Here is a 21,450-nt window from a genome sequence, read left to right on the forward strand (position 1 = left end):
TATCCTCCTGGTTCGGTGCAGGCTGATGCCTATCTGCCTGGTTCGGTACAGGCTGGTACCTATCCGCCTGGTTCGGTACAGGCTGGTACCTATCCTCCTGGTTCGGTGCAGGCTGGTACTTATCCTCCTGGTTCGGTGCAGGCTGGTACCTATCCGCCAGGTTCGGTGCAACTTGGTGCCTATCCACGTGGTTTTCTGGAGCCCAGAGCAGATGAGCATGGTTTGGGGGCACCCCATGGACCTGATCAGCAAGATTTGTTACCACCACTCACAGAGCGTCATGATTTTTTACCATCACAAGTGGATGCTTCACGTTTGATGTTATCACGCCCATATCAGCAAGGTGTGGCACCTCCTGACAGAGCTCAAGATGATCAGGTACCATCACTCCCAGCTCATCCAACTCTGACACAACCAGGTATAGACCAAGGCGATTTGGTTCCACAGCCAGATCAACAGCCTTCAGTACTATCTGGTCCAGAACAGAGTGGTCCTGCATATCCTGGCTATCGTCCAAGGCTCCAGGGTACAGCTCAGCACAGCCAGGTAGGTTTGTATCCATCTCAACCTAGGATTCCTGCCCAGACTGACTCAGTCCGGAATATTAGCAGGACACAGTTTCCTGGCATTCTCTACTCTTTAGAGAATGCTGAAGATTATAGTCAGCGGCGCAATTCTCTGGATAAATTGACTCCAAGCTTTCCCATGGCAGTGGAGACATTTCGTCTGATGGGAGAGATCGTGGGTCTCTATGTGGAGCTCAAGGAACACATAAACGATCTGGATGAGGAACAAGCTGGCCAAACGGACTTAGAGAAGATACAATACATGATTGCACTGATGGGTGGGTACCATTTACACATGGAGGGGAGACTACTGTCTTAGTCTAAACTGATTGTATCCTTTCCTAACGGACTCCATTTCTGGCTTCTGGGCTTCTTCCCAAGTCCCTAAAGACAGTGTGTCCAGTCTTAGTCATTCTGGGTTCTCCTCGAGCTCTCCGGGTCCAAATGCAAGGTAGGCAGAGGAGGCAATCAAAGAAGCAGGATTGAAGTAGCTTCAGGAGAAGAATGAAGCTGGTTCATCTGTTCTTGTTGCATTTGCTGGCAAAAGGGAAAACAATAGCATTAGGGGAGAGGGAAATGGGAATGTTGAGGAAAATAGTAAAGTTTTTATAAGTGGGTGGAAATGGCAGACCAGTAACCCCAAGACTAGTTAGGATACCAAGCCTTAGGTAGAGTTTTTATGGACTAAGGATACTCCTTTCTCCCTTCTTTTCGTCCCCTTTCCCCCAGTCACCAGGATGAGCAAGATAAAAGATACATGCTATTGTCATTGATGATGGGATTGGAAATGGAGATTGGGAGGCCACTGAACATCTAACCCTTCTGACAATAAGTTCCCCATTTTCCATAGTCAAAAAGAGCATACCGCCTGACCTGCAGGAACAGATGAAGAGCGTGAAGACCTTAGCTAAAGAAGTTCGGCAGGAAAAAGCAAAGGTAAGGAAGGAAGGGCCGGCCTACTTTATCCTTTAGTGCGCACTCACGTTTAGCTGTGTTTTGAGGTTTACGGTCGTTTCCCATAAGATAAAGATCCCTCATCGGATCTTTATAGTTCTGTCAGGTAGAAAACGTACCACAGGTGCCATCGTGTGCATTTCCTGGATCTAAAATCTGATGCTCAAAGCTTTTACGATTCAGCTGAATCAAATAATGAGGTCTTGATTCTTTTCATTACATGGAGCCATTTCTAATAAAAGCTCACTGTCATAGGAGTGGCCTGGGAGCTGACCTTGTTTTTCTAAGAGTTGGGATTCCTAGAGCTTCAGCCAGCCTTTAATTCCAACTCTCAGTTTCCATGGAGTCCTGGTGTGGCGCTGTAGGAGAACCACTCGACCTCAAAGTTGGTTTGAACCACAAGGTTGGCGGTTCATACTCACTAGCCACTCCTCAGAAACCCCCTATACAGGGTGGCTACGAGTGGGAACCGACTTGACGGCACTTAACAACAACAACTTCCATGGATTCCTGGTGTGACACTATAGGATTAGCACTGAACTGCAAATCACAAGGTTGGCGGTTCAAACCTACCAGTTGCTCCTTGGAAACTGTAAAGAGGGTCGCTATGAGTCAGAACCAACTCGATGGCCCTTAACAACAACAATCTACTTTCAGGGGTACTTACAAGATAGATGGATGGATGGATGAAAGGATAGGTGGGTTAGTGGCTGGGATGGATGTTAGGAGGAGATCTCAACAGTAGAGAACTCAGGCCTGCCTGACCCTCTTTTCCATTGAATTTGTAGCTGGACAGGATGCAAAAGATCCTGGAGGGTGAAGGGGCACGAGAAACGGGGAAGGAGATAAAAACTGGCCAGCTGGGCTTACAGCTGGGCATCCTCAGGTAATACGCCCCTGACAAGTGCAGTTGGATCTTGTCATCCCCTTCCCTCAGCCATGGACATGACAGTAGCCTTGGTTCACTTTTGCCCCCGAACTGACCACTTCTTCAGATCACTCATATCCAGTCCAAGAATCATATGGTGCTTTTCCATTTTCCTAAAGGAGCCCGGCACCAGGCTAGGAAAACCAAAAGTTCCTTAGACTTTATCTCAGTTCTCAGTTGGAAAAGAGCACTTACCAGCATCCATCAGAACCCAGTTCTACCTGCTAGAACCTTCTGGAACTAATGCACTGGGCAGCCACTTCTAGGAAACAGGCGGAGCATGGGGCTTCTGGATGCAGGCTATTGAGGGTGATGCTAGAACCCCATCTGCATCCTCCTCCATCCCTGATGGCGAGATCTAGAACTGTGTCTAGTGTCCCTGGGCTGGTGAGGAGGCCAAGCAGTCTCTTGTGTTCCACAGAGTCACCGTGGCTGACATTGAGAAAGAGCTGGCTGAGCTGAGGGAGAGTCAAGAGCAAGGTAAAATCAGTATGGAACACTCCGTCTCCGAGGCCTCCCTTTACCTACAGGATCAGGTGAGCACCGTCCACTCTTCTGCTTCAGGGACCAGGGCTGTTCTCAGGGTTGGTGGTGGTCAGTGTGGGCAGCCCTGCCTCCCACCATCAGCAATGACCAGACCCCTGTCTTCCATCTGAGGGGCAGGGTGACCATGTCTGCAATCCAGTCTACTTCTGATCCAAGATCAGCTCTGACACTCACCTGTCATTAACTCTTTCTTTCTTTCTTTCTTTCTTTCCTTCCTTCCTTCCTTCCTTCCTTCCTTCCTTCCTTCCTTCCTTCCTTTCTTTCTTTCTGTTTTAACTTTTTGTTGTGAATTAGATAAAGGTCTGTAGAGCAGATCCACAGTGTTCCATCAGCAATTCTACACGTTGTGTTTCATCTCAGTGACTGTAGTCCCTCACTTATCCCACTTTCTCCTGGCATTTCCTGTTTCCATTCCTCCTCCTCTCCAAACCCTTCTGCTCTTTGTCTTTGGGTAAATGCTGCCCTTTTGATCTCAAATGCTTAATTATCCTAAGATATATGTACCTCCCTAGAGTTTTTGTTCCCCTTCTAAGCCCTGGTATGGTGCTGTAAGACAAGCACTGGACTGAAGGCCGATTTGAGCCACAAGGTTCAAACCCACCAGCCGCTCCTCGGAAACCCTACACACACAGGCTATCTAGGAGTTGGAATAGCAACAACAGACTTGTCTATTGCTTTGCTGAAAATTGAGCTACAGGGTGGGGGTAGGGGTTGGGGGCGGTGAGTGAGTTCAGTTCCAGACCTTAAGGTGACCAGGGCTTCTATTTTCAGATTTTGTATTCTTTCTAATTTTTCATTTATTTTGTCCATTTGTCCTTGTAATGTTTTCCTGAATTCTTCTGAAGTTTTTAACTGTGTTCTCCTTGCTTTCATTAGCAGCTTTCTCGATTTTTCTCTAAATCTGTTGAAGGTACCTAAATATCATTCATTGAATTCCTTTACCAATTCCAATATCTCTTCTTCCTTAGAAACATTTGCTAGCTCTATATCTTGGTAACTTACTGAGCCACTGTGTCTGGTTTCTTTGTGTAAACTGAAATTGCTGTTTGCAAGACATTCTGGTGTTGTATTTGCATTAATTGATGACTGTATTTGGGGACTGTATTGATGACTGGAGTTCTTAGGCACTCACCAACTACCTCCTGGTGGGTGTGAAAAAGAAGGGAAATGTATGCACAGTTCTCTGTTTGCTGTTCATGGAGCTCAGTTCAGGTGGGTTTGGTTGATGTTGGCTTCTGTCTATCACTGATCAGGTGGTAAGCTGGTAGACTGCAGAGATATGGCTGTGACTTGGATGTATGAGCACAGATGCTGTCTCCCTTTAGGTAGGATAAGAAGAAAACATACATACACACAAGAAAAGGAAAAAAAAAAAGTCAAATACACAACTGTGAAAAAGGAAAATAATAAAGGAGAGGCAAAAACAGGCAGCAGCAAGAAAAAAAGAATATAATAACTAAAAACAGAAAAACGGGAAAGAAAAAGAAAATAACAAAAGAGAATTAAAAAAACCCAGTAAACTAAACTAGGGAAAGGGATGTCGACAAGAGAAGAAGATGAGACTAGTGAAAAGAAAAATCTAGAGGAAAAATAAGAACAAAGGAAGGGGAAAAAGAGAAACAGAAGAAATGAAGAAATAAGGTAAGCTGAGAATGAAAGGATAAAAAACTGGGTGAAAGAAAGACAAAAAGGAGAAAAAAGAAAAAGACTAGAGCAGGGGCCGAACACAGGAGAAAACCGTGGGGGGTTCCTGCTGGCCAAGGATCCCACTGGATTGGAGTGGGAGGACCCCTGGATGGAGGAAGTGCCTGTAGGCCTAGGTATTGTCCATATTCAGGTCATTCAATCCAGAAAAAGTTCGTACTGACCAGAAGGAGCTCTTTCAGGCCCAGAGCGCAGCTAGGGGCAGCGTGGTTGGTTATCAGAGATCATGCAAATCTAGGGCTGGCGGGGGACCACCTCCAAGCATCCAGCAGGTCTGAAGAAGCCGAGTGCAGCTGATTTCAAGCACCCAGGTGGTGCCACAGACACCAGACTCACAAGGGTGAGGCTCTGGCCTCCAGCAGAGCAGGAGCTGTGCTGGGGTGGATGAGGGTCTGGGCTGGCCACAACTCAGGTCGCTAGGGGAATGTGGGGAACAAGAGAAAACCGCACTTTTCAAGTCAAAAGTTGTTGGTGTGCATCTGTGGCTTTAGGCTGCAGCTTGAACCCAATGCTGCTTGTGAACATTGAAGATGACCAAGCCAGTTCAGGCCAGCCAACAAACAGTTCATCCTTCTGTCTTCTTTCTTGTCTCCCCTTGTTCAGCTTCTTCTAGTCAGTATTCAATCCACTTTTTCCATCCTTTCCTTTGAAGCTCAGGTTTCCAGAATGATCCTCTATATCTGTTTCATTTAGTTTCTTGTATCTTTGTTGTAGAGGATCTGTGGAGCATATCTGTCTAGTCCACCATTTTGCCGGAAGTCTTCTGGACATATATTTTCACTTCTCTTGTATAAATATATAGGAAATGGGCCAAAGAGTAATCACTTTGCTTAACCATTTGAAGAACTGCCAGACTGTTTTCCAAAGGGGCTGCACCATTTTACATTCCTTCCAGCAGTGTGTGAGGGTTCAAGTTTCTACGAATCTTCGCCATAGCTTGTTATCTCTTTTATTACAGCCTGCTTAGTCGAGGTGAAAGGGTGTCTCATTGTGGGTTTTAATCTGTACTCACCTAATGGGGCTTTAAGAAGCACAGACAAGATGCTCTTTAGAAGTGAGAACACCAGTCTCTGGAGGACACCATACTGGGTAAAGTAGAGAAAGAGTGAAAAAGAAGACCGTCAACAAGATGGATTGACCACAGTAACAGTGGGCTCAGACAATCCAGCGATTGTGAGGATGACACAGAACTGCGCAGTGCTTCCTTCTGCTGTACATCAGGTAGCTATGAGTCAGAACTGACTCAGTGGCACCTAACAACAATAACACTAGGAGCCCTAGTAACGCAATGGTCCAATCACTCAACTGCTAACCTAAAGGTTGGCACTTCAAACCCAGCAGCCACTGTTCAGGAGCAAGATGTGGCAGTGTGCTTTTGTAAAGATGACAGTCTAGGAAACCCTATGGGGCAGTTCTCCATCCTTGTAAGGTTACTAGGAGTCAGAATTGACCTGGTGGCTCAGTTCAATGTGGGAAACCTGGGTTTGATTCCTGGCCATTTCTGCAGAAATGTCTACTCAAATCCTTTGCCCATTTAAAAATTGGAATATTATTTGATTTGTTGAGTTGTAAAAGTTCTTTACATGTGTAGAACATTGGGTCCTTATCTGATACATGACTTGTAAATATTTTCTCCCATTCTGTATGTTGTCTCTTTACTTTCTCAATGGCATCTGCCATTACATCTTAAGTGAGTCTGTTCTTGGCAAGTCCAGAAGGAGTGTCTGAACCAAGAATAGCCTTTGAGCACTCAGAGAAGGACCCAGGGGTTCACATCAGTCCCCACTTTGTGCTAGAGGCCACACTCTGGGTCCCCTCCCAAGTTTACTGGGGCAATAACATATACCGTGTCCTGGCCCCAGGTCCTGATTGCTAGGTTCTGGACTTACAGGGCCGCCGATAGTGTGTGTAAGAGTCACTTGCTGCTCTAAAACACGCCTACTTTCTCTCACTGTTCCTCTTCCTAGAATGTCCTTCCTAACTTATTTTACAAGGCTGGTTTGAACTGCAAGGTCGGCAGTTCAAATTCACCAGCCACTCCTCAGAAACCCTATACAAGGTCACTGAGTCGGAACTGACTTAACAGCACTTAACAACAACGTGTTCTTCAAGAGTCCACTCAAAGGTCCAGTTTTCCAGAAAGTCTCTTCCTTTCTTCTAGAAAGAACTCATTTGCTCCTTTGTATCCCAGGGGCCCTGTGATGTGCTGCTCCGGTGAACTCAGGAAGAAGGCAGAGATGGCAGAAATGTGCACATGTGTAGGGTGTGGGACTTCTAGGCCACAGGAGGCAGCTCTCGGGGCGGATGCTCCCTGCTGTCTTCGTCTTTGTGTCTTTCTGTGCCTGTGTCCCTGTCCTGACCCATCTCTCTCAGGCTCTTGCGCTGCTGCCGTTCAGCTTTCTTACCCATGGTTCAAGGCCTTACATCTTTTCTGCCTCCTCAACCACTACCAGTTCAGGGATCTCGCTGCTCCCAAGGGAGGAGCGCAGGTTGATCGAGCTCCTCTTTCTGAGCCAACAAGCCACAGGGATTGATTGTCTTGGACTCTGGTGTCTACCTGAGGACCTATCATTTGTGGGGACAAACTGGGATGAGGGGACACAGAAGAGAGTAGGGTGTTTGTACGTGGAAAGGGGCCTTAAGGGAGGTTTGTACCATAGAGACCATGAACGATCCCTGTAGTAATCTGAACATTTTTCACATTCACTTATTGTTAGCAATTTGCATGCTAGACTGGGATGGAGTGAGTGTGAGCCCAGAGACTGGAGCAATGCTCTCATGTTGTCAGGGGACTCTTTATGGTATAGACAGACTGACTGACAGATGGGATTGTCACCACTTTAAGATTCAGGGATCAGAGATACTTTCTCATGCTGGACCAATGGGCTGGCTGAAGAAGGTTCTGGAAGCCTCCCTCCTGTCAGGCCTTTATTCAGCACTCATGCTTTAGTCCCTGAGGACTCTGTTCAGTCCCTAGTGGACACACATTGGCAAGCACTGAGGAGGTGGCGGTTGTCCATCTCACAGCCGAGGGAGGCAGCATGCACTCGCTAACAGTGGGCTCACCTCACTCTCCTGGCCTTGCACCTAGCTGGACAAGCTCAGAACCATCATTGAGAGCATGCTGACCTCCTCATCCACTCTGCTGTCCATGAGCATGGCCCCTCACAAGGCCCCAGTAACCTTGACACCTGGGCAGATTGACCCCGAGGCCACCTGCCCCGCCTGCAGCCTGGACGTGAGTCACCAGGTCAGCATGCTGGTACAACGCTACGAACAGCTCCAGGACATGGTCAACAACTTGGCAGCCTCCCGACCCTCCAAGAAAGCCAAGCTCCAGAGCCAGGTAATACCCCACACCTCCCTCCTGGGCCAGCAAGTAGGACCCCCAGGAAGAACCTCTCTGAGGCCCACAGGAGAAGTGACTGATGGGACATTTCTAGTCAGAATGTCAGTGCTCCGCCTTGGAGCCCCAGGTCCATTCATAAGGGCAGGCAGAGTTATGTCTAGGGATGTTGGGCTGGGGGTGGGGACGAGGTGGAAGTGGCTGGCTGGCATGGAGACACATCGTTTGGGACATTGGTCCTGCTGCAGGAAATACCAGCACCGCTGCACCCCATTCTTCTGGAATTATCCTAACATCCCTCCAAAGTATAAGCTGGAGTGGTGGGCAAATTCAGAGTTGGCTCAGGAAATGGGGTAAGCTGACTGTAATCCACACCCCAATTCTTGGGAGTTGGATGTAGGACATCTCATCCCTCCTGAGCTTCAAGCACCTTTGCTGGTCACTCAGGATCCTGGGGCCTGAGAGGCAGGAAGCAGAACTGTGCCAGGGCAGCGGCCTGCACAAGGTTCAGGGTCCTGTTGGGCAGACACAGAGAAAGGACAGCACAGACTTCTCCATGGTCAGCAGGAAACTGTGAAGGTCACCGATGAAAGCCAGGATGGGGCCTGAAGTCAGCTCGTCTGTGGGTGGTGGTACAAGGGTTGACTCATCACAGAGATAGCCAGGGCTGGAGTAGCCCAGAGCCTCAGAGAAGCTTCCTGTGTTCCTCCTGCTCAGGACGAGGAGCTGCTAGGCCAGGTGCAGAGCGCCATCCTGCAGGTGCAGGGAGATTGTGAGAAACTCAACATTACCACCAGCAACCTCATCGAGGACCATCGACAGAAACAGAAGGACATCAAAGTGAGGGGCCAGCAGGGGACGGGGAGGGCTGAGACCCTGCTCTACCTGGCCAGGCCCTTGCCCCCCAGCCCATCCTTTCCCCCTCTTTATTGTCTGTATTTGCTTCTCCCAGGTGTTGTACCAGGGTCTAGAGAAGCTTGAGAAGGAGAAGGCCAACAGGGAACACCTGGAAATGGAGATCGACGTGGTAGGCCAGACCCCTGAGGGCCACCTGGGTCCCAAGGATGATCTCACTGGGTTGTTTTTGTTTTTGTTTTTTGGAGGGGTTAAATTATGGTCAACTACATCACTAAGAGTCTTGGTGTGGTGCTGGACCGCAAGATCGGTTTGAACCATAAGGTTGGCGGTTCAAACTCACCAGCCACTCCGTGGAATCCCTATACAGGGTCGCTGTGAGTTGGAACTGACTCAATGACACGAACAACAACGCATTGCCAAAACTGTGCTGCTTCTCCCAGTCCTAAAGGAGCTCTGGTAGCGTAGTGGTTACAAGTCGGGCTGCCAATCTCAAGGTCAGCAGTTCAAAACTACCAGCGGTTCCACAGGAGAAAGATGAGGTGGTCTGCTCCCATAAAGATTTACAGCCTTGGAAACCCTGTGTAGGGTCACTATGAGTCGGAGCTGACTCCATGGTACTCAACAACAACAACAACTAGTCCTAAGTGTACAATTCCATGACTTTAATCACATTCACCACTACCACTATCCATTTCCAGAAATATTTTCATCACCCCAAACAGAAACCCAGTGCCCTTTAGCATTAATTCCCCACTCCCCTCCCCCTCCTCTGGTTACCTTGTGTCTCTATGTATTCCCTATTCTAAAGAGTTCTCATACGTGGGATCACACCGTATTTGTCCTTTCTAGTTTGACATAGCTCCGCACGATAAGCACTGGACTACGAACCACAATGTCCCCAGTTTGAGCCTGCCAGCCACTCCTTGGCAGAAAGATGAGATGTTTTGTTCCCTGGAAAGATTTACAAAGCCTCAGAAACCCAATACAGGATCACTTAACTACAACAATTTCACTGAGCATGTTTCCAAGGTCTATCCATATGGTAGCATACATCAGAACTTCTGCCTTTCTTATGGTGGCATATTGATGCTTTTGAGTTATGGTGTTGGAGGAGAATATTGAAAGTGCCATGGGCTGTCAAAAGAACCAACAGATCTGTGTTGGAAGAAGTGCAGCCAGAGTGCTCCTTGGAGGCCAGGATGGCTAGAGTTCGTCTCTCATACTTCGGACATATTGTCAGGAGGGATCAGTTGCCGGAGAAGGATATCGTGTTTGGTTGGGTGGAGCATTGAAGAAAAAGAGGAAGACTCCCAACGAGATGGATTGGCCAAGTGGCAGCATGGATGGACTCAAGCATGGCAACAATAGTGAGGTTGGTCCAGGATCGGACACTGTTTCGTTCTGTTGTGCATAGGGTTGCTATGAGTCGGTACAGACTCGATGGCACCTAACAACAACAACAACAATATTCCATTGAATGGACAGACCACATTCCAATTACCCATTCATGTGTTGATGGACAGCAGGGGTGTTTCTGCTTCTTGGCCTTTGAAGGATGAACAATGCAACTGTCATCTGTTTGGATCCAGGCTTTCAAGCATTTTGAATAAGTGCCTAGGAATGGAATTGACAAGTGAAGTGGTCATTTATAGGCAGTCCTGGTGGTCCAACAGAGTGAACTGCAAGGTTGGCGATGGACAGCCTAGAGAAGACTGTGGGGCCCGTTCTGCTGTCACACAAAGTCACTGTGAGTCACACATCAACTCAATGACACCTATCAACAGTAACAGGATCATTTCACATTCAACTTTGTAAGGAACCTCCAAACTTTCCCACGGTGGCTACACTATTTTACATTCCCACCAGGTGCCAATTTCTCTATATCCTCACCAAATTTATTTTCCATTCTTCTGATAAGAAGTACCCAACTGGGTGTGAAATATCACTGGTTCTTTTTTCATAAAGGTGCCCTGGTGGCACAGTAGTTAAAGCACTCGGCTGCTAGCCAAAAGTTCGATGGTTTGAACCCAGCAGCTGTTCTGCCGGAGAATTATGAGGTCATCTGCTTCTGTAAGGATTTACAGCCTTGGAAACCCTGTGGGACAGTTCTTTGTCCTACAAAGTTGCTACGAATCAGAACCGACTCCATGACAGTAGGAACTGTTGAAACACAGACCTTGGGAAACATGGGCTCATGGGAAGGAACCTCCTCAGTGTTGGGGGCTGACCCTTCAGGCTGCAGTACCTCCTGACTCTGCTCCCATGGGGGCCTTCTCCTTTGTCCTCAACAGAAAGCTGACAAGAGTGCCCTGGCAGGCAAAGTGAGTCGCGCCCAGTTCGACGCCACCACAGAGCAGCTGAACCACATGATGCAAGAGCTCGTGGCCAAGATGAGCGGGCAAGAGCAGGACTGGCAGAAAATGCTGGACAGGCTCCTGGTGGAGATGGACAGCAAGGTGAGGCAAGGTCTCCGCCAGGGTAGGGGCGCCCACCATTGCCATACTCCTGCCCAGGGACAGCACCACCTCCTTCAGGGCCAGGCGCCCCCACTTGCTTCCTTAGTCCACGCTCCCCTGCTCCCCCACCCTCACAGCTGGACCGCCTGGAGCTGGACCCAGTGAAGCAGCTTCTGGAAGATCGCTGGAAATCCCTTCGGCAGCAGCTCAAAGAGCGCTCTCCGCTCTACCAGGCCGACGAGGCAGCCGCCATGCGGAGGTGAGACGGATGATGACACAAGGCAGGTGATGGGTTGAGGTGGGGTTCCCCCCAGATGAACAGCATCGGGGTTAGGAGGACAGAATTTCAGAGCATGGCAAGGTCTTCTAGTTCCCACCACTTCATGCCAGGAAGGAGAAAAAGGCTGATGGGATGGGCACAGAGGCGTCAGTCTCTCTGGGAAGCAATGGGATTCACTGGCCAGCCTCTGAGGACCCTGACCCAAGGCAAGCTTGTTCCTGGGACTTCCTGCCTTGGTCACCTAAAGGGGCCTCCTAGACTCACACAGGCCCCCTTGGGAACCCCTGAGAATCCTGCTGACTTTGTGTCTGTTCAGGTAGGGGTAGGATGTGCCTGAACGTGGGCAGGTGGAGGTGGAGGGGCAGGTGGGCTTCTGGGACCAGGCCCACATCTCTCTGTCTCCTGGAACCCACCACCTAGAAGTCCTCCTGTCCTCCATCCCAGACCCTCCTGTCAGGTGCTCACCTGGCACGCACTCCATTCCAACAGGCAGCTCTTGGCACATTTCCACTGCCTCTCATGTGACCGCCCCTTGGAGACACCTGTGACGGGACAGTGAGTACCCATAGCTGGCTGCCCTGACTCCTCCGTAGGGACTAGCTGGTCGCTGTGGTGGGAAGGGCCCAGCAGGCTTCATCTCCTCCACCCCTGCTCACCCCGACTCTTCTCTCCCCCTCTTCTCTGGGGTTAACCTCACTGCTTCCACACTGGCCCTCCCAGGCAGTTCTATCCCCGTGGGAATGGAGACTAGGGGCTTACCAGGTTTCCCATGCTCGGACTCACTACCTCTCTCTGTCCCTGCCCAGAAGCATCCCGGTGACGCCTGTAGGTCCAGGCCTGCCCGGGCACCGGTCCACCCGGCCCTATACCATCTTTGAACTGGAGCAGGTCCGGCAGCAGAGCCGCAAGTATGGACCGTGGAGGGCGTCCTGGGCAGCGGTGGCTGGGGAAGGCGGACAGAGGCCTTTCCAAGGGTCTATAGTTCTGGGGAGCAGTGCTGAGCCCCCCTGGCACTTCTCAGGGCTTCCCAAGTGCCAGGAGGGAGAAGGAAGAGTTCATAATTACCTTTCTTTCGGGTCCTGTTTGGGAGGTATGGAAGGAGTCCTGTGGCACAGTGGTTAAGAACTCAGCTGCTAACTGAAAGGTCAGTGGTTCAAACCCAGCAGGCTCTCTGAGGGAGAAAGCAGCGGCACTCTGATTTTGTAGACACGGCAGCCTTACAATCCCATGGGGCCGTTCTACTCTGGACCTTGAGTCCTTGCGTTGGAATTGCCTCAGTGGATTTTGGGGTGTTAGGGTGAGAGCAGGCTGCCTTGGACAGCTCTCTGCCTTCGTCAGCTGCCTTGGCCTACCTGGGACCAGAGGAGAAGGGGGCCTGGGACACCCAGCTGGAGCCACAATCAGCCAAGGGAGGGCTGGCCAGGCAGTGGGCCCCACTAGCTGCTGTGCCCACCTCTTCAGAATGGGACTCGGCTGTAAAGATGGGTTTGCAGACTAGGTTTTGGTGCCCCAGGAGCTCTAGGGATGGGGGCTTGGCAGCAGTGATAGTGGCAGGGAGAGGTGAGTGGCCGACTTTTAGCTCCTGACATGAACTAGAACATTCTCCTTGGCTTGTCCACACTTTCCCACCTGAAGAAAACCCTCCCTGCTTAAGGCCCTTGCCTCAGGGGGGCTACGTCTGAGGGGGCCCTCTGCAAGCCCCACTGCCCTTCTGCTCTGCCCACGCCCACAGCCAAAAGCTGGGCAGCGCCTTCCCCCGCGGTGACCTGGGGCTGATGGAGCGGAGCGTGGGTCGCCTGCACACGATGCACTCCAAGATGCTCATGGACATCGAGAAGGTGCAGATCCACTTCGGCGGCTCGGTCAAGGCCAGCAGCCAGATGATCCGCGAGCTGCTTCACGCCCAGTGCCTCAGCTCCCCCTGCTACAAGCGGTAGGAGGGCCAGGAGGGCCTGCGATGGTGCCCACCCCACCGCCAGAGAGAGGGAGGGCGTGTGCGTGTGAGGTGTGTTCCCAAGCCTATGGGTGTATGCGAGACCAAGTGTGTGAGACTTGTGTGTGTGTGCGAGAGACTGCATGACAGACTGTGAGACTGTGTGTGGAAGAGACTGAGTGTGTGTGAAAGACAGGGTGAGACTGAGTGTGCAAGACTGTGAGTGTGTGTGTGCAAGCGACTGTGTGAGAAAGACTGTATACGAGACTTGTGAGTGTGTGCGAGAGACTGAGTGTGTGAGACAGAACGGGGGGAAGACTGTGTGTCTGGGGGAGGGACTGACTGTGTATGTGAGACTAAATGTGCAAGAGACTGTGTGTGGATGTGAGATTGTGTGTTATGAAACTGCAAGAGAGACAGACTGTGTGTGGAAGAGACTTGTGAGTGTGTGCAGCTGCGTGAGACTGAGTGTGTGCAAGAGACTTGGGGAGAGACATGTGAGTATGTGTGTGTGCAAACGACTGAGTGTGTGTGGTAGACACTTGTGTAGGAGAAACTGTGCACGAGAAACTGTGTTCAAGAGACTTTGAATGTGTGTGATTGTGTGTGAGACTGAGATTTCATGTGTGTGTTCCTGGTGTGAGTGTGTGTACCATGTGTGAGTGTACCATCTGTGCACCTGTACCATGTGTGCCGTGTGTGTACCATGTGTGTACCATGTGTGCACCATGTGTGTGTGCACGCCTGCGTGTGTTTCCCTCAGAATGACTCAAGTTTGCGGTTGCTCTGTTCTCTCACCAGCCTGCTCCGGCCCTCGCTCCCAGAGCCCCTGAAGAGAGATGCGCCCTTCCCTCTGGTATGTCCCAGACCATGTCCCTGGTGGCCTGCTCCAAGTGACTCCGTCGTATTCCTCACAGGGTGCCGGACCTGGCCGACTACACCTACTCATCCATGCCAAGGCGCTGCGGAGGCAGCCACACCCTCACCTACCCCTACCGCCGCAACCGTCTGCAGCACCTGGCGCAGGGCCTGCTCCCCACTGAGGAGATCCAGATCGCCATGAAGGTGAGGGGCTGTCCTTGTCCCCAGAGATTCTCAAGTCATCCAGGAATAATCTTTAGAAGCCACTTCAGCAATCTGCTGCCTGTAGGCAGCCACTTAAACTGAGTCAGTTCAATCTTAGGGTCTTATCCTATGTCATGAGAAGAACCCCATCCCGGCCCCAGCACAGCCACCTCCCATCACGGGCCCTCAGAAACAGAACGCCTCCACCTCCCTTCACCTGGTACTCTGCCAGGGTGTCATCCAAAGTCCCTGGGGAGGTTCTGAGCGCCATTGGAAGTCAGGAGATGACCGTCCTCAGAGCTCCGGCCCTGCCCAGGAACGCTTTGGGGGCTGCAGTGGCCGTGGCTGTGTACCCTATTTTCCACAGCATGACGAGGTGGACATCTTGGGTCTCGATGGACACATCTACAAGGGACGGATGGATACCAGGCTGCCAGGCATTCTGACCAAAGACAGTGAGTGTCCAGTAGCGTGGGTCCCACAGTGTCTGTCCATATCGTGGCAGGCCAGGCACTTCTTTGGGCCACTGGACTCTTTTCTGCTTCCCTGATTCCCAACTTCCAAGTCTCCACAAGTAACCAGGTCAATGTTTGCAGGTGAAGGACAGCTATCCAGCCTCATCAATTAGCTGGGATGTCATGGGCCCCCTATTTTCATGTTGGTTTTACAACTTTACGCCATTCTGCCTCAGCCTGGTTCACAGATCACAGCAGCTAAACCCTATCATGTTTTCAAAACTCAGCAAGATGCTCTCTTCTGAGCCCTCACCACTTAGGGATCGCACATCCCCTGTAGGTTTATTGTTAGGCATCCACAGCTGAAGAGTTCTGCTTCTCACCTCCGCCCTTCCCCCCGCCCCCAAACACACACCTTGTTATGTGATGTGCCTCTCTAGTTGTCTCCCCTGTGCAGCTGCAAACCTGGGGTCAACTCAGCCAGCACCCAGCACTGGGCTGATATCCTCAGAGCATGTCTGAATGAATGAATGAATGGCTGGATGATAGCTGGCTGCCTGTCCAGCTAGGCAGGCAGATGACTAGATGGAATGCTGCTTGGGTGGATGGGCAGCTAACTACTATATGGTTGGATAGATGAAAGGATGGACAGATGATGGATGGATGAATGGATAGATGGATGGATGGACAGATGATGGTTGGATGGATGGACAGATGATGGATGGATGGATGGATGGATGGACAGATGGATGGATGGATAGACAGATGATGGTTGGATGGATGGACAGATGATGGATGGATGGACGGACAGATGATGGTTGGATGGATGGACAGATGATGGATGAATGGATGGACAGATGATGGTTGGATGGATGGACAGATGATGGATGGATGGATGGATGGATGATGGTTGAATGGATGGATGGAGGACAGATGATGGTTGGTTGGATGGATGGATGGACAGATGATGGTTGGAAGCATGGATGGATGGATGGACAGATGAAGGTTGGTTGGATGGATGGATGGGTGGACAGATGATGGTTGGATGGATGGATTGATTGATGGATGGGCACAAACCAGATGCATTAGCAGACAGATGAATGGGTGATTAGATGGGTGGATGGACAAGTGAATAAATGAAGTGCTTTGAATGAAGAAGGGACCTGGAGCCCATCCTCATGGGCCCCTGCAGAGTTCTCTTCTGGTGCCTCTCAGTGCTGTTCCTTTCCTCCCACTGTCCCCCTTTCAGCTCCAGGGGTTGCAAAGCACAAGTCCAAGCAGTCCCGGGTCCACGTGCACCGACAGCAGTCCGTGGTCAACCATGGCCAGCTGCCTTCTCGGCCTCAGAGTGCTCAGACGATGGCTGGCAACACCTCAGGTATCTGTCCTGTGGGTGGACCGTCCTTCTAGGCAGCCTCTTCTCGTTGCTCTGCCAGCCCTCTTTCCTGCTCACAGCTGGTTTATACCTTTATTTCCTGGAGAGAGGAATGGCGTGGAAGATGAAGAGTGATGGAGAAAAGGGAGAAAGCTCATAGTCACTAAGTGTCTGTTGGGTAGACACTATTACTGTCACTATTCCACAGGAAGGAAAATAGGGGCCACGTGGCAACCTGAGTCTCTGGCTCCAGGCCCAAGTCCTCCTCCTGCTCAGATGCACTGTCTCTCCCACAACTCCCAAGAACTCCTCAGTCTGACCCTATTTTGGGACGGCTTCCCTTCTGCCCCCAGGCTTAGAAGACCCTTAGAATCCCTGTTCTCATCTGAGGAACAAAATCATACCTGGAAGACAAGGATCCTAAGGGCTCACAGGGTTTAGCCACACAAGGACCTGGAGATGTTGTAGGATGTGGAGGCGGGAGAGCAGCGCAGGTCCTGAGCCAGCCAGCAGGCTCATTCTCTCATCCAGAGATTCTGAGCAAGTCTCTCCCCTCTCCATGCAGTTCCCTCATCTGTCCACAAGGGGTCACTAGATCAAGGCTTCTCAGAGTTAGGCCAATCTTGAGACTCTCTGAAAGCCACCAACCTCCAAGTAGCCACACTTCACCAAAGCTTTAGGAGGCTCAAGGGTCCCCTGAGCCCACATACAACCCTCCCAACTTCAGCACCCCAGCTCTGTGCTTCCCAGATCCTACACTGGGCGTCTGTGGCTGAGGGGCAGAGGACGCCTCTTCATTGGCCATACACTGTTTTAGGAGTTTTACACATATGGACACGTTTTAAACCCTCACACCAACACAAAAAGGTAGGAACCATTGTTAGTCCCATTTATAACTGAGAAACCAGAAGTATAGAGAGGTTAAGGCACTTGCCCAAGATCACAGAGCTAGGAAGTGGCAGAGCTGGGATTGGAAGCCAGGCTGTCTAGTCCCTGGCTTCTGAGGCATGGTAACTGAGGCACAACTGGCCCCAAGGGCAGCTTGGATGGAGGGAGCTGAAGGTGGTTTATGCTTCTGGTTCCCAGGACTCTTATCTTCTTGGGGTACATAGCTCCCTTCTGCCCGGCTTCACTGTCTACTCCAAGGGCACCTAAAATGTTACGGAGCAGGGAAATGGGAGAGGTAATCTTAGCAGAAATGGCTATGAATGAGTCTCGTGTGTGATGCAAATGGTGAACTGAGAGGTTGGAGGTTCAAATCCACCCAGAGGCACCTCAGAAAAAAGGTTGGGGTTCTACTTCCCCCAAACCCCCAACCATTGAAAACCCAATGCAGCAGTTTCACTTGAACACACTTGGGGGGGGGGGGTTCACCATAAGTTGGACTCAATTCAAAACGATTGTTTCTCAACCTGTTTGACCGTTCCCTTAAATTCATACCTGTATTCATGGAGGCTACATCAGCAATGAGGCCGACTCTTGCTCCAGAAGGGGGCTTTCTTATTTAACTCACAAAGATTTTAAGGGTCTTCATCATGCTGATACTGATATACCTGAGGCCACTCCCCTCTCAGCCTAATGCCCCAGTTCAGCCCAGTCTCCCTGGCAAGCTTGGGATGAACAGCCAGTGGGCCAAGTGGGGGTGTGAGGTGTGAAGTGGGAGTAACCTCAGCTTTTCTCTTCCAGCCCCTTCCCGTCAGCGGAAAGGCAGACCCGTTTCCTCAGAGGGCCGCTTCTCCCAGTCAAACCTGGTACATCCACTCAGCCCTACGGAGACAGAGCCAGCAAACCTGCCAGCAGGCAGCTCCCTGGGGTTGGAGATGCCCATGAACATGCCTTCTCAGGAGGGGGTCGAGGAGCCAACCCGGGGGCCTCGGTCCACAACTGCTCACTAAGTAGAGCTATCAATAAACATTTAGGAAGATGCTGGGGTTTAGGGAACTCTGATAGAAATGGAGAGGGAGGGATTGAGGGACAGAGGTGTCCACTACTGGTCAGGAGCCTCCGGACACTTCCAGAGCTGCCCCAGGCCCCAGCAGCAGACCTCCTCTCACAAGGAGGAACAGAAGTCCCACAGAACAGATGGGAGTCGTTCTCCAAGGGTGGTGCCTCGCTCTGGGGACAGGTTTGTCTTGACGTGTATGGAGCTTGGCCTCCCACCCACCAGCTCCCTCCTGACCTGGGCTAGTCCAGGGCGCTGCCACCTTCCCTGGCTCAGACCCTGCACTTTGGGCAGGGAAGAACCTTCGGAGCAGTGCTCAAGTTGTACCTTGGTTTGCAGATGAAGGTGGCCGCTGTCTGCTGCCCTCCCACTCACTGGTGGCTCAGGGCAGGTCCCAGTGCCTGGCATACAGCCCATGGGAGCAAGGCCACCAGCCAGAAGCAGAAGCCAACTGGGAAGGGTGTTTGCTGTTCTTATCATCTGTAAGAGGCGGCTCCCGAGAGACAGCTGAGCCTGAAATGCACCCCCATGTCTTTGGCTGCCCTGGCAGAAGGGGTAGACCCAGGGCTGCCATGCTAATGCCCCGTTTCCCACTCCCTCTTCTCCCCCAGAAGAGACAAAGGAGAGGTGTACATGCAGGGAGTGGGGTGGAAGGGAGCGCTCTACACACTGGCTGCCCAGAACCACACCTCTAAAACCTGCTGGCAAGAGGTAAAGGTCCTAAAGCTGGGAGGGGACAGAGCCCCCCAGGAGAGACTGAGCTCAGGCAGATGCAGTGTCTTATAGGGACCAGTGCCCCCCCAAAGCTGCTGAACCCCAACAGTACTGGACATGGCCATTCCCTCCACCCCCTGCTGCTTCAACTAGAATTCTAGGTCGTCTCTAGCCAGTAAGGGCCGCCCCTCACCCTAGAGCCCGTAAATCCCTAACATCAATGCCTTCAGCTCTGTTCCCATGGCTCAGAAGTAGCCCAAATCAAAGGTGGGGCTCCCCCCACCCACATCACCTGTGACAGGAAAGTGAAGCTGGGGGCCAGAGACCTGCTTTAGGGTGTGAGGCAAAGGGGCGGTGCCACACAGGAAGGACAGGAATAGACCAGAAAGGGGGTTTTCCTCCTCACTCCCTGCAGGCAAGAAGGTGACTTAATAGGCTGTATTGTGTGGGTGGGTGGGTGTCCCCCGGACATGTAGAACGGGGCTGATTTTTAGGCATTGCTTTTGGTTAGGTTGAAGAGAGGCACAGTTCAAACAAGTCCACTTCCCAGGCCCTTCCCCTCGCCCTTCCTGATTCGAGGCAGGACCAGCCCACCAGCACACCATCTCCTCTACCCTGTGCCTGCTCTGGGCTCCATTTCTGTCTGTCAGTCCTCACCTCTGCCTGTGAAATGTCAGGTCAGCCAGCTCAGTACCCCTGTTCTGGAGTCCAAATTCACCTGCTTGGCAGGGAGACCAGCCAGGCCTCCACACCCAAGCCTTCCCTGACGCCTCCAGCAGCCTGGGGCAACCCCCCAATTCCCACACTAGGGCACACCACCACACCTTCACCCAGACTGCACTGGGCCTGTGCCTCCCTGCTCACCACACATGGAAGCACAGGTGGGGAGGGTGTTGTGGGGCAGTGGTAGGCCTCAGCTTAGGAAACAAAACTGAAAGGACAATCCCAGCTTCAAAAGAGGCGGATGGGCCCCAAGCCGAGGGGAGACTAGGGCAGCTGGGCTCAGCGTTCTGCTCCACAAGAGGTGGGGTTGCCCCAGATCTGAGCAGAGCCTGGGCCTTCCTAGGTTTCACTTCGGGTCCAAACTCCCAGCCCTCCCATCCCCATCTGTATCTTAGACCTAGGGAGACGGTAAAGCCCTCTTAATCTGGCTTGGGCTCAGGGAGGAACCCCACTTACAAGTGGGTCACCTATTCCCACTACAGGCGAACACAATCCTCCCCAGCCCCCTGACCACTCCCCAAAGAAGTTGGGAGGGGCTGTTGGGCAAGTTGACATGGCCACTTAAATTCTAATTCCTGGGTGGGGGGAAGGGTAATGTATCAAGTCCCTTGGGGACCGGCCCCATCCCTACAGCTTCCTGACTGTCCTTTGGTTTATGCCCATACACTATCCAACCGGAGACACCACCCCAAAGCTGAGGGCATGGCAGCACAGCTGGGAGATGCCTGGGAGGGCCAGGTTGGGGTAGGGTGAGGCTGCCCTCAGGAGCCCACCAGCGGGACAGGCCCAATACAGGTGAAGAAATGGCTTCAGGGGCAGAGACCAAAGGCCCAGAAGGTCCCCTTCTCCCCTGGTGGGTTAAGTACTGGCTGCAGAAACAAGGTGCAGATAAGAGTAAGCGAGTCAGGACCTGGCTTCCTCCCATTCCCACACCTGACCTCAGTCCTGTCTAGACCATCAACCCCTGGGCCGGACACTGGCTCCCAGTCAGCAACGCCCATAGATTCTCACCAGAAAACGGGGCAGCTGAGTGACTCCACCCTCCAAGGTGACCAACGTAATAAGTAAAAGTGCCATAAACCAGGGAAATTAAAACAAGGCTCTCTCCTGTTTTTAAATGAAAATTTCACCCTGATTTGAGAATGAAACTCCTAAGATGGGCTCTCCGCGGGGTCCACCTCTTCAAACCTAGGATGGATGATGAGCAAGGCATAGTGTACCCATTCGACAACTGGGGTATGGGGCAGCCATGTTCCCAGCTAGGCAGAGCCTGGGCTTTGGTTTCAAACCAGCTCCTCAGTCCCATATCCTGCCTCTGGCACTCAGTCCAGAGACGTGGGTCGTGCTGTGGAGCCACTTACGAGTCCCATCAGTACCTGGGGCCGGGGAAAGGGAGATGGCAAGGATCCTGGGTCCAGTAACTCCAGGGCTGCAGTTGGAAGGAACCAAAGGACGGCAAAGGAGACCTCTACACTTAGGGGGAGCCTCTCCTACAGCTACTACTAAAGCCTTCTCTTCTTCAGGTGTGAGACTTTTACCCAAGGTGGCTTTGAAGCAGCTGCTAAGGTTGGGTGCAGAGGATTTGCCCAGCCCCTCCCTTCTGGT

The 21,450-nt window shown here is 51.6% G+C and overlaps 1 protein-coding gene across 1 annotated transcript in view; it reads left to right on the forward strand.

The window, feature by feature from the left end:
- The window catches only part of QRICH2 (glutamine rich 2), a 39,697-nt gene extending 21,336 nt beyond the window's left edge, over positions 1–18,361 (forward strand). The window contains exons 9-25 of the mRNA XM_006869666.1: positions 22–160; positions 644–844; positions 1,417–1,502; positions 2,309–2,406; positions 2,870–2,984; positions 7,790–8,044; positions 8,762–8,884; positions 8,997–9,071; positions 11,194–11,358; positions 11,496–11,617; positions 12,128–12,193; positions 12,445–12,546; positions 13,371–13,571; positions 14,489–14,636; positions 15,004–15,091; positions 16,341–16,469; positions 18,153–18,361. Of these exons, the coding sequence (XP_006869728.1) occupies positions 22–160; positions 644–844; positions 1,417–1,502; positions 2,309–2,406; positions 2,870–2,984; positions 7,790–8,044; positions 8,762–8,884; positions 8,997–9,071; positions 11,194–11,358; positions 11,496–11,617; positions 12,128–12,193; positions 12,445–12,546; positions 13,371–13,571; positions 14,489–14,636; positions 15,004–15,091; positions 16,341–16,469; positions 18,153–18,361 (2,322 nt within the window). The remainder of the gene's footprint in view (positions 1–21; positions 161–643; positions 845–1,416; positions 1,503–2,308; positions 2,407–2,869; positions 2,985–7,789; positions 8,045–8,761; positions 8,885–8,996; positions 9,072–11,193; positions 11,359–11,495; positions 11,618–12,127; positions 12,194–12,444; positions 12,547–13,370; positions 13,572–14,488; positions 14,637–15,003; positions 15,092–16,340; positions 16,470–18,152) is intronic.
- The last annotated feature ends 3,089 nt before the right edge of the window (positions 18,362–21,450 follow it).

The sequence above is a fragment of the Chrysochloris asiatica genome, unplaced genomic scaffold, assembly GCF_000296735.1.
Source record: "Chrysochloris asiatica unplaced genomic scaffold, ChrAsi1.0 scaffold00132, whole genome shotgun sequence".
NCBI lineage: Eukaryota > Metazoa > Chordata > Mammalia > Afrosoricida > Chrysochloridae > Chrysochloris > Chrysochloris asiatica.